At 39.3% G+C, this 13,060-nt stretch overlaps 1 protein-coding gene across 1 annotated transcript; it reads left to right on the top strand.

Moving 5' to 3' along the window:
• Position 1: 1 nt before the first annotated feature.
• GPATCH11 (G-patch domain containing 11) lies at positions 2-13,041 on the top strand. Its single transcript, XM_032215096.1, is given in 10 exon segments — positions 2-98; positions 488-572; positions 1,438-1,568; positions 1,571-1,663; positions 2,405-2,446; positions 2,530-2,650; positions 3,069-3,159; positions 4,724-4,831; positions 7,107-7,188; positions 11,031-13,041. Coding segments are annotated over 9 exon segments (774 nt in total). The 5' UTR covers positions 2-98; positions 488-522; the 3' UTR covers positions 11,087-13,041.
• The last annotated feature ends 19 nt before the right edge of the window (positions 13,042-13,060 follow it).

Genomic DNA, 13,060 nt, shown 5'->3' on the forward strand with positions numbered 1-13,060 from the left:
CCCAGGAAGTGAGGCCACTACCACGGCGCATGCGCAACGGCGCAACGATTTAGGAATTCAGGAATGAAGGATTTCGGCGCGCTGCGTTTTTGTTATCGGTAAGGAATAGCACCTAGAGGAGAAAATGTTGAGTATTGCTGCCGGGGGTTGGGTAATGGTTAGATCAGTCCTAGATCACATCAGTCATACCATAGCAATCTAGATAGGTAAGTTGAATTAAGTAATCTCACCCAGTCAGCTTCTACGAATGAGTATGACCTGAATTTGGAGTTTACAGAGCAAAAGACCAACAACCTATCATTGCCCTGCTTTGGTTTTCTCTAATGAGCTAATGATGATGCTCTGGCTATATAAGAAATCAGGGTTTTGGGGAACAATCATACACAGAAATTAAATTTGGGGTTCACCTTATCATAAGTATGGAATTTTCCTCTAGAAAGAAAAGTTGTGTTTGATGCTTTTTAAATTAATTATAAACTATTTATAGGTAGCACGGTTGGAGGTGGAAGATTGATATGAATCATGGATGACACAGAAGATGATTATATGTCTGATTCCTTCATTAATATTAAGTAAGTGGATGTTTTTGTAAGTATATCCTGCTTGCCTGTGCTAGTAAGGATGCTGAAGCTTAAATGGCTCTATGAAATTTCAAATATCCAATACCCAAATAAAAGTGGATACAATTTTGCAAGTATAGATTTTGCTTTAAAATTCTGCCCACATAGGAACAGCTTTGAGGAATGTAATTTACAGAGTTAAATTAGCACTAAAATACAGGTGAGCAAGTAATTTTCTATGGCATATTTATATTTATTGTTTTCCAAAAGAAAAAGGAAGAAGGAAAAATCAGTAAAGCTATTAATCACTATTAATATAATTCATTATTCAGCATGTATGTAAACTAAATATCCTTAAAGTATGTTAATATATTATACAGTATGAACAAGTACAAAAATTAGAGATTTCCAAAATAAAATAGACTACATAATTGTAAATCCAGGGAAGCTCTTATATCACTGTATGAACTCTGTACTCCATTTGAAGTCTCCAAGCCATTAGCTGAATACTTCAGCTTCTCCCCCCCCCTTTAAATGGGATATAGATGTCCAATGAAGAATGGCTAAGGTATTAAAGGGTATTCCTTCATTATAGCCTAATGAAGAGAAGGCTTAGAAGGTGACATGATAGCCATCTTCCAATATTTGAAGAGGAACTGATCAATTTTAAAATGAATGGTCCAGAATGGAATAAGGATTCCTGCCGTGGGCGGGGATTGAACTAAGGTCTTTCCACCCCTATGTAATCCTAACCCTAACCCCTCCCCCCCAAAAAAAATTTGTTTTTAAAAAATAACTATAAACATATTAAAAGCAGGATAATGATTTTTCGACAGTATCTTGTATTTAGGTAACTTTTTAAATTTGTTTTGTTCAGCCAGGACATCAGGCCAGGAATGCCGATTTTGAGACGTGTAAAGGAAACTTTTAAAAAAGAGGAAAAAGCAAAAGAAGCTAACCAGAAAAGTAGGCAAAAGAGCATCAAAGAACAAGAAAAAGAGCAACGTGAAATGGTTTAAATGTTGCTTTGGGGAATGAAAATAAAGGCTTTGCTATGCTCCAGAAGATGGGGTACAAAAGTGGCCAGCCTCTTGGCAAAAGTGGTGAGTTTTTCCATATCCAGTTTTTGTACTGTGACTGTGCTAAGCAATCAGGTTTTACTGCCCATAAATAGTTGTGCTGGTACAAAATCCTCTGCTGGCACAATAATGGAAAAGGGAGCCAGAGACATTTAGCAATTTATTTGTTACATTTATATTCTGCATTTCCTTAACACAACACAGTTCTTCTTTCTCTTCACTCCCAATTTTACTTTGTCAATAGCTCAATGAAACTAATTAGACTACTCCAGAAGTTGCTTAGTTAACTTTTGTCTCAGTTGGGATTTGAGCCTTGAGTTTTGCCAACTCTAAGGCAACCTTGCAGATCTCTGCCATTGTCTTTTGAACCATTGGAGAGAAAAATAGAATTCACAAAAGTGACTGACTTGGGAATATTACAAAGAGTGGAATGTCTGTCTGAGTTCCTTAAGATCAGAGGACCAGTATGGCCTTGCAGGCTAACCTGCTTCAATTGAACAGATTGTTGACCTTGTAGAAGAACAAAACAGGGTATAAATCTAAGAAATTAAAAAATATATACAGATAGGAGGGAATACAGTAAATACTATTATTATTAATATTTAAACTTGTATACCAGCTAGTTCTCAATGACTATGCAGTTCAGAGCAATCATACAAAGATATTACAATAAAATCAAAAAGGTAAAAAGATAAATGATAGCAAGCACAATGAGCTTGTTATTTGTTATTTTACTAATAGCAAATACATTTTTGCCTTCCGCAGGAAAGGGGATTGTTGAGCCCATTCCTCTGAATATTACCACAGGTTTGTGAAATGTCTGACCTTTTTTCCTTCATTTAAACATGGTGTTGCTCAATCCTTCAAACAACTGCTTGTATTTGGCATAGGAAGAAGTGGGCTTGGCCATGAAGAATTACAAAACGAAGAAGCTGAAGAAAAGCTGGAAAACTACAGGAAAAAAATGCATGTGAAAAAACAAGTGGAAAAGCAGACAACTGACCTCTTCAAGTAGTGTTCTCCATTTATGTTATTCCTCTCACAGTTTCTCTTAACTGTTAATACCATAATTAAGCAAGAGTGTATTTTAACCTGGGCAGCATATATTTTGTGTGTTGAAGGTTTCTGGTGTAATCCTGGCACTATGAGATTAAAGCTGGAAAAATCTCTGCTGGAATTTTACAGAATTAATGCTGATTGCTGTATACCTAATTCACCACTCAGCAGCTCCACCTAATGTGATAAGTGTGGAAAGAAGCTATTCCTGGAGGATCTCAGATTCTTTCCTGTCTAAAACACAATATTAGGATGAAGCTACTCTGTTTAGCTCATACATTGAGTTTATTAATATCCCGAAAAGGAAAAAATGTTTTGATAAAAATACAGCTTCTATTAAATTTACTGGTTGTTTTGTCATTGTCTTATTAAGAATGAGATTGAAGACCAAGCAGGAGCAACTGCAAGTAAAACGGGACCTCGAGAAAAGTCAGAAAGCCTGCCAACAATTAGATACCCAGAAAGTAAGTTAACTAAAATCTTTATTTATGATTTTGGCCTGTAGAGGCTTAGGAAATCAGAGTTTATGCTCTGCCTTGATCTACCTATTTAGCCTTCCAAATAGACAGTGAGTTCAACAAACTCAGGGAAACATTTTACAACAACCTTGTATCAGTGGAGATTCTTTGGTACATCCATCAGTTGTTGTTTTTTATTTAAAAAAGTCTTAGTTTTATATAAATGATTGGCTGGAATCATAGGTCAACAAGCAGGAAGCTGTTCACAGGATTGCTACCACAAGACCAACTTTTTGAAAGATTTTTTTTTTAGTACTGCAATGTCATATGTTTAAAATATCAAAACTATGATCTGTGCTATAGGTGCCTTGGGCTGCATTTATTTCTTTTCTTTATTACTATTAATTGAGCATATATACAACCCTTTCTATAAAAAATAATGAAGCAGTTTGTAGAATGAGAATCCAATTAGAAATAATACTGTACAACAGCATGCCATTCCAATGTCTAGATGAAAAGCAAACATTAGGGAGTTCCATAGGAAAGACATCGTAACCCAAATACTCAAGCTCAAATTAACCACCATGCTGAAGGTATGGCTCTGCAAGCAAGATGTGTAGTCCTGGCTACTGCATATATGAAATAATTTTCCAGAAAATATTTGGGTGTCAAGTAATCTCTTTGAAGTATAAGTAGTAACTGGCAGCTTGTATAGATTGAAGAACTGAATGCAACGTGCCTCCAGCCTTACACATTACTTATGGAGAAACGACAACTTGCAGCAAATGAAGGTTGTAGAACAGCCTTCATTGGAATTGCAGGTAGTCATCAACTTGCCATCTTAATTGGGATTGGAACTTTTGTAGGTAAGCGAGGTGGTCTTTAATGAGATACAGCTGATTTTATGACTTTTTTTGCCATGGCCATTAAGTGAATCACACAGTCCTTAAGCAAATCCAATTTCCCCCATTGACTTGGCTGTGCAGAAGCCAGCTGGAAAGGTTGCAAATGGCTTTCAATGAGCTGAGGACACTGCAACTGTTGTAATACCTGCCGATTTCCAGAAATTGAATTTTGATCAATGACCACGGAGATGCTGCAACAGTTATAAATGTAAGTCATTTTCTTCAGTGCCCAAACTTTGAATAATTACTAATAAATGACTGTATAGTAAATCTAAAATTGAAATTGAGATATGAAGATGTAAGGTTAGGTTTGCCCAGATCTCTGAATTACTTTATCCAGCAGTTTCATATATATGTGAAAAAGCATTGTGAGATGGAATTCTACATCCCTACAGTTAAACACTGCAGGGCTATGTAGACCTGCCACAGTAATACTATGAAACCAGAACTCACTCATCACAAAAAAAAAATCCATTTTAAAAGGATAATCTGATTGATAATATAAAATAAGTCACAAGGTCTAAGAAATCAAGAGCTTTATTAATATGCAGTGTCTCCTAAAATTAGCTTTGTGTTTAATATATTTTTGCCACTTGGGCAAAGGTTACAACAGCTAAAAAATCTAATAGTGTAGAGTATGAGTTATTGCCATGTTTTTATTCAAGGGCCTTGAAGTCCCCAAAGAGGTTTGGTACTGGTTAAATTTAAAGACTGAAGAAGACAAAGATGAAGAAGAAGAGGAGGAGGAGGAGGAGGAGGAGGATGGACTCAATGTAAGTACATGTTCAGATATTGCTTTAGCAATTGTTTTGGGTGGACTGGCTGGTAATTTTTTATATTATGATGCTCCCATAGTGATCCCAAACTAGGTGAACATAAATTTAAATATTTACTGCCAGTAAATATAAATATTGAACAAAATGAATGCATTTTCATCACTCTTGATCGATTTTGGTTTAGCTTGAGTGCATCCATGTATATACAATATACATTGATTGATCTATGATGTGCCATGAAGCACGTTTCTGCTCTTAGAGACCTATAGATATATTTTCTTCATAATGTCTGACCCTGGAGTCAACCTGAAGTTCTCCAGCTGGACAAACATTGGGGATGTGAATTCTGAAGAGTCTCACATGAACCCCTGTCTGACAAAACTGCCTCTGAGATCCGTTTTTGGATCAGAATCCCCCTGTGGGGGAGTGTGAAGAAGGGGCAGTGTCTCATCAGACCCAGAGGAAGTGCAAAAGGTCCCTCGTAGGTCAGAGATTTGTCCTCTGAATTGGAGCCGGTGTGTCAGCAGGCCAAAGCAGCTAAACAGGAGCATGTAGAGACAAGATGAAAGCCTGGTAAGATCTATTAACCCAGAGTTATAAATCAGAATTTGGAAAAGGCAAAGAACCTTGATAGCATAAATAATATTGATGGACAGATCGGAATTTTGCGAAAAGGAAGAATGGAAAAATGGAGGGTTCAATCACTGGCCCCAAAGAGAGCCATTTGCTTGAAATAATTTGGACAGACGGAGAAAGAAGAGAGTGACAAACCCACTTAAACACAAACTCTAATTTGGTTTTGGACTTGAAAAATTGTGTTTTTAATGGATTCTAGGAGCGTGAAACTAACATATCTTAAGCAACTCCAACTAATGAGAGCTGGAATGCAACAAGGGAGAAAGATCAAGAAAAAAGCATCTCCTTACTGACAACTGTAACCTAATCTTGCCTGTTTGGGGAATTTTTAATTAAACAACTGCCATAGATCAGAACTTGGAAAAGCAGAAGGGAAGAGAAATATACTCAATTTGGCTGTGTATGCAAGTTTGTTCCAATTAATATATTTGAGCAATTATAACAATGAGAAGCGGAAAGTATCAAGGAAAAAATAATAGCAAAATCAAGAACTGGGGAAATACGAAGTCTTTTTGTTTCTTTTTTGTCTGCAAAAGATCAAGATGGCTCCAGCTTCTCTTCCGTTTTCACAGTAGTTGAATTAACTAAATTTAAGGTGGACCAGAATCTCGAAATAAGATTGGTATAATTAACTGCAATTTTGGAACTGGACATTAAGAAAGAACAAAAGACCAAGATGGCTCCCGTCGCTCTTCCCCACAGCAAGCTGAAGTAGATAAATTTAAGGTGGACCAGAACTCTGAATAAGAATTGTATAACTAACTGTAACTTTGGGGCTGGACATTATGAAAAGATAGGAATTTGAAGAACTACATGAATTATAAAAAAAATATGCATAAATCATTAAAATCGAGCCTAAATATAATTCTGAATTCAGAGAAGCAGGTATTTGAAGAAGAAGAGAGGAAGTAGGGGGGAGGGACAATGAAGGGGTAGAAACGGTGGGAAATAAAAGCAGACAAAAAACTTCATAGGGCTTGGCAGTGGTATAGGGAAAATTGTAAAGGGGAGATCTGTCCCAACAAAAGGGAGTAAAAGCAGACAAAAGATGTTTTGGAGGTTGACAGTGGCATAAGGAAAATTACAATAGTCACGCCCTAACAAAAGGAAATTTAAAAAAATCTTTTGACGGAAGCTTGGGGAAAATTGAAGAGGGTACACATGTTAAAACAAAGAAAAGGGAAACGGCAGGAACAGAGACAAAAGACTTACTAGGAAAAATCAGACGAGAAATTGTTATATGGGAAAATATAAAGCTAAGATAAGGGGTTTATTCTAAATATGGCAATAAATGGAGTTGCTAACTGACTGAATATGATAATGGAAAGATGATTAAATAAAGGTTAAAAAATATGGAATATGGACAAATATTTTTCATATTCCTGAAACTGATATATGGAGATTGTGAAGCAGAGGTTTGTGATTCACTTTTATACATGATAATTAAATGAGTTGCTAGTTGATTGAATATGACAATAGAAGGACAATTAAGCATGGGTTAAAATATATGAAACATGGACATATATAGAACTTTTAAGATGTTGAACAAAGTGAGATGTGTACTGCTTGTTATTCTATATAGTAGATTAAGGGAATTGTAATGAATTCAAAGGTATATTTATTGGTGCTTTTTCAGGAATCAGAAAAGTTAATCAGTTTAACAACTTATTTAAGAGAGGAATATCTCTATTGCATCTGGTGCGGAACTGCCTACCAAGGTAAACGTAAACTGTTTTTTTTTTTAATTCAATAATAAATAAATGGAATTTGCTTCTTTGTTCATAATCTATTTTGATTGTGTTGCTTTTTTATTACTTATTTTCTAGGGTTTTGCTTGAAAATTTTGATGTTTCAGGATGTTTTACTTTAGTCATGGATCTTTTATGTTAAAAAGCTTTTAATGGCCTGGTCTGGCTGTGTTTGTGATGATGTAAGTCAGGAAAATGAAAATGGAGAGGAAATCCAATTGTACCTTTGAAGTGCAGATATATTGATCAAAGCGCTGATGAGCTGATCTTGCTGCTAGCAAAGAGCATTGTGGGTTACAGCTAAGCAGCATTCCCATTAGCCAAGCCTTGTATATAGGCATTGTTGGGAGACATGCTGCTGATGTAACTCAAAATTGTAGAGTGACAAAGAGATAAAAGAAACGGGGAGAAACAACTACAAGGACTCCTATAGAAGGAAGTGGCTTGAAAGAAAAATTGGAGAGTAAAGCTGCAAACACTGCACAGATCAGTGGTTGGTTCCCAGGTGAGGAAGAACAAAAGTCAACTATTGGTTTCCCTGGAGGAAGAGAAGTAAAGTCCCAGAGAAGATGATATGTTATCTAAGTACCAAACAGGAAAGAAAGAGATTGGATAAAAGTTGGGATCTTACTCTAATAAGTTTGCTGTAAATTGTAAAGCAGGATAAAAGCTTTCACTCACCATCTCAATTTTTCTATGTTTTTGATTTATTTGATTTGATTTGTTTATTTATAGGCCGCCCTTTTCCCTGAGGGGACTCAGGGCGGCTTACAATCAAAAAAGGAAGGGGAGTGTGGGACAATACGAAAAAAAGAAATGTGCACAAAGTAAATTAGACAATAAAAACTCACATTCACTCAGCATTCGGGAGGGGCGAAATAAGAGTATCCCCAGGCCTGACGGGTTAGCCAGTTCTTGAGGGCTGTGCGGAAGGCCTGGACGGTGGTGAGGGTACGAATCTCCACGGGGAGATTGGTCCATAGTGTCGGAGCCGCAACAGAGAAGGCTCTCCTCCGAGTAGTCGCCAGTCGGCACTGACTGGCGGATGGAATACGGAGGAGGCCAACTCTATGCGATCTTATGGGACGCAGGGAAGGTAATTGGCAGAAGGCGGTCTCTCAAATAGCCAGATCCACTACCATGGAGCGCTTTATAGGTGGTGAGTAGGACCTTGAAGTGCACCCGGAGACCACAGGTAGCCAGTGCAGCTCACGGAGATCGGTGTTATGTGGGCGAACCGTGGTGCGCCCACGATCACTCGCGCGGCCGCATTCTGGACTAGCTGTAGTCTTCGGATGCTCTTCAAGGGCAGCCCCATGTAGAGCACATACAGTATTCCAGCCTAGAGATCACAAGGGCTCGAGTGACTGTTGTGAGGGCCTCCCGATTCAGGTAGGGCCGCAAACTGGCGCACCAGGCGAACCTGGGCAAATGCCCCCCTGGTCACAGCTGAGAGATGGTGGTCAAAAGTTAGCTGTGAATCCAGGAGGACTCCCAAGTTGCGGGCCCTTTCTGAGGGGTTTAAAATTTTGTCCCCCCAGCCTGAGTGATGGTATGGTGGTCAAATTTTTGGGAGGGAACACAACAGCCACTCGGTCTTGTCTGGGTTGAGTATCAGCTTGTTTGCTCTCATCCAGTCTTTAACGGCTTCCAGTCCCCGGTTCATCACGTCCACCGCTTCATTGAGTTGGCACGGGGCGGACAGATACAACTGTGTATCGTCCGCATATTGGTGATATTTATCCCGTGCCTTCGGATGATCTCGCCCAGCGGTTTCATGTAAATGTTAAATAGTAGGGGGGATAGGACCGACCCCTGCGGCACCCCATAAGTTAGGGGCCTCAGGGACGATCTCTGCCCCCCCACTAACACCGACTGCGACCTGTCCGAGAGATAGGAGGAGAACCACTGCAAGACAGTGCCGCCCACCCCTATCTCCCGCAGTCGTCGCCAGAAGGATACCATGGTCGATGGTATCGAAAGCCGCTGAGAGGTCCAGGAGAACTAGGATGGAAGCATGGCCTCCATCCCTAGCTCTCCAGAGATCATCAGTCAAAGCGACCAAAGCGGTTTCTGTGCTGTAACCGGGTCTGAAGCCAGACTGGAAGGGGTCAAGATAGTTAGCTTCCTCCAAGGTACGCTGAAGCTGGAGAGCCACCACCTTCTCAACAACCTTCCCTACAAAGGGGAGGTTGGAGACTGGACGATAGTTATTAAGAACAGCTGGATCCAGAGACGGCTTCTCAGGAGGGGTCTTACCACCGCTGTCTTAAGCGCGGTGGGAAAGTACCCCTCCCGAAGAGATGCGGTAACAACCGCCTGGATCCAGCCTCGTGTCACCTCACTGCTGTGGCAACCAGCCAGGAGGGACACGGTCCAGTATGCAGGTGGAGGCACTCAAAGCTCGCATAGTAGCCTGTCCACATCCCAGAGGCAACTTCCTGAAACTCAACCCAGAGATGGTTTGCCAAGTTTTCTCCTGTGTCTCGGCTGGATCTACTGGGGTGGAGTCTAGGTCCGCTCGAAACCGGGCAACTTTGTCCGCCAAGAACTGGACATACTCCTCAGCCTACCCTGTAAGGAGTCCCCCGTCTCCCTCCTATTTAGGAGGGAGCGGGTTATCCTAAACAGGGCGGCTGGGCGGGACTCGGCGGACGCTACCAAGGAGGGCAATGTATGTTCTTTTTGTTGTTCTTAAGGTCCCGAATATACTCCTTGGTGCATGCTGTCAAAAGTGCCCGTTTCGACTCGGACCTATCGGACCTCCACGAGTGCTCTAGGCGTCTCCTCCGGCGCTTTACCTCCCGGAGCTCCTCAAGTAAACCAAGGAGGCCTCCGGGGCCGCTGACCCGGAGGGGCCGTAGCGGCGCAATCCGGTCTAGAGACTCCGAAGCTGCCGAGTGCCAGGCAGCGACGAGGGTCTCCGCCGAACTGTGGGCGAGGGTATCAGGAATAACCCCAAGCTCCGTCTGGAACCTAACAGGATCCATCCGTCGCTTGGGGCGGAACCAGCTGGTCGGTTCCTCCTCCCTACGGTGGGGGTTTGGCCTCCGGAAGTCTAGCCTCAGTAGGTAGTGGTCTGACCACGACAGGGGTATGATCTCATTACCCCTCAGACCAAGATCGTAACTCCACTGCTCCGAGAGGAATACGAGGTCAAGCGTGTGACCCGCTGAGTGAGTTGGGCCTCGAATTACTGAGTCAAGCCCATGGCTGTCATGGAAGCCATGAACTCCCTGCGCTCCATCAGAGTGTTCACCGAGCGAAGGCAAGTAAAAGTCCCCCAGAACTATAAGTCTAGGGAACTCAACCGCTAGCTCGGCTACTGACTCGAGGAGCGTGGGGAGGGCTGCTGCAACGTAGTTGGGAGGCAGGTACGTAAGCAGCAAACCCACTTGACCCTTGAGGTCCAGCTTCACTAGCAGGGACTCACACCCGACAAGCTCCGGAGCAGGGATCCTACGAGGTACTAATGTTGATTGCCTCCCTTGAAAACCTAATATTCCAATTCTAAGAGCCCAGTAGCACCGTGACAATCTCCTAAGAGTTTTGTTCTGAGGTCAGAATAACCTAGGTGTCCTGTTTTGACCTTGGAATAAAACTTGACAACTTAAAAGGGGAAACAAGCTTGGAACTGCCCATTTAGAGTGTTCAGTGCTTGAAATAAAATTCAGAATACAGTCAACCCAGAACATTTTAGATGTGCTAGTTGCTTGAGTTTGAAACAAATACATTTCCCAGTTCTAATCTAGTACTGGAATCATGTGTGCTTGTAAATTCTGCAAATTTGTGTTTTTTATTTTATTTTGCAGATCAAGAAGATCTATCTTCAAATTGCCCTGGGAGCACATATACAGATCATGAATAAATCTATAAAAATTCAAAACAATAGCAACATTCTGTAATTTCAATGAAGAGCAGAGCTGTGAACTTTGTTGTTCTATATTTTTCATTGAGCAAATTAGTTGTTTGTCAATGTTCTATGTTTGGGTATAAAATGGGCTTTCTGCTCTATTTAAAAATTCTTTGGAGTAGGAACTAATTTGTTATTTTTCCAAGTTATTATTATTTTTAAATCCTGTTTACTTCTGAAAAAACAAAATTAAAAATCTATCATAATAGATTAGATGCTGCAAATTGGATAAATGCATGGTTTGATTTCAGCAAAGTAAAAATTTCAAGAAACCCTAAAACGATAATAAATTTAGCTGTTTGAAGGTCGTTCTGTTTAAGTTCACAAGAAAACTTGGAACATAGAATTTGATAAGGGGATCATGGAAAATAATCCATTCTTCAAGACACACAAACCTCATTGTGCTTTTCTTCTCCTCTTTATTAAGTTCTTAGCTTTTTAGCCAAAGTTATTAGGCAAAATTGAAGTAATGCATAGACATGCAGCTGTGATTTGGTGTATGCATCACCATTGCTGAGTTAATCATTGGTTTGAGTTTATTTTGAGCTTCTGGCAATCTGAATAACTTTTCTACAAACTCTTCCTTAGAGTTAACCAAAAGTCGGAACAACGTAGGTGACTGACAGCATGATGCTATCTTCAGACTTAGCCCTGGGGTTTCCTCTGTACCAATCAACATGTCCCGTGTTGTGTTTTAGCCATATATCTTATTTTTTTAATTTTCCAGAGATTCTTCAAGAGTCTTATCACAAGTTGTATAGAACAAAATGATCTTTAGAAGCCAGCAAAACTCAAGTACTCAAGCTTTACCTACTTCCTATCATTTAATATGGCTACAAGTTTACATTGGAATTCTTCCCAGTTACTAGCTTCCCAACCAAGAGATTTTTGTAAAAGGAGATGGAAAATCTGAGATTCAGGAGACTACCAGAAATAATTGTACAGCTTCATTTGTTAATATTTATTGAAGTCTAGTTCATCCTTTCTCTTTTTTTTTTTTTACTTTGGAAAACCCTTGAAATAATTTCCAGGTCTTAGGGAACTCCTGCATACAAATTCCCATGGTTTAGTATAAACCATCCTTATTATATCTACAGGTCATAAATTCATTGGCAGGTTCATAAGATATACATATAATACTACTAATAATTGTCAATGTTTTTGAGCCGGGAATAATTTTTGTGAATCTACCAATTTGACCAACATATTAGCCTTTCCTTTTGGTTTGATTCCTTCTTATAGAATATCGTCTCTAATGTAAGTCAGTAGATGCAGGTAGAAAAAACTTCAAATTTCCTGTTCTTAAAAATAAAACTGATAGCTTATCTTTCTTAAAATTAATATTTCATTTGCTTTCATACGTTTTAAAAACTCAAAGCAACATAGTTTCTATTAAAAAACCAAGCTTGAAACAAAATTTTCAAAAAACTTTTTATTTTTTCAAAGATCCTCTAACCCACCTCTTGTAGAATCGGGGGTTGAGTTCAGAAATGCTGCTCTAATTTTTTTCTTTTTCCAAAGAATTTGTGCACGCTAGATAAATTACACAATTTATACTGGGCAGAAAACAATACTGAAGAAGTGAATTCAGGAGATATATTGTTAATTTTTAACATTTCTTTATATTGTAGAAATGAGAAAACAAAAGCAATATATGGTCTAGATGACATGAAAGGACAGACAGTTATATATCTGGATTAATGTCTCCTTTTTAAAAATGTTCTTCGTTTTATCATTATAGATATTTTTTCAACCTTTGACTGTATCCTAATTGTTGTGTTATATATTGGTTTGTTTAATTGACTAATACATTAATAGTTTAGAACATGGGTACCAATCTTTTGGCTTGCCTGAAACTATACTGAGTGAAGAGAAATTGTCTTGGGCTGTATATAAAAATATAATCAATGTATACAAATAGCAAATGTT

The sequence above is a fragment of the Thamnophis elegans genome, chromosome 4 (assembly GCF_009769535.1).
Source record: "Thamnophis elegans isolate rThaEle1 chromosome 4, rThaEle1.pri, whole genome shotgun sequence".
NCBI classification, from domain to species: Eukaryota; Metazoa; Chordata; class Lepidosauria; order Squamata; family Colubridae; genus Thamnophis; species Thamnophis elegans.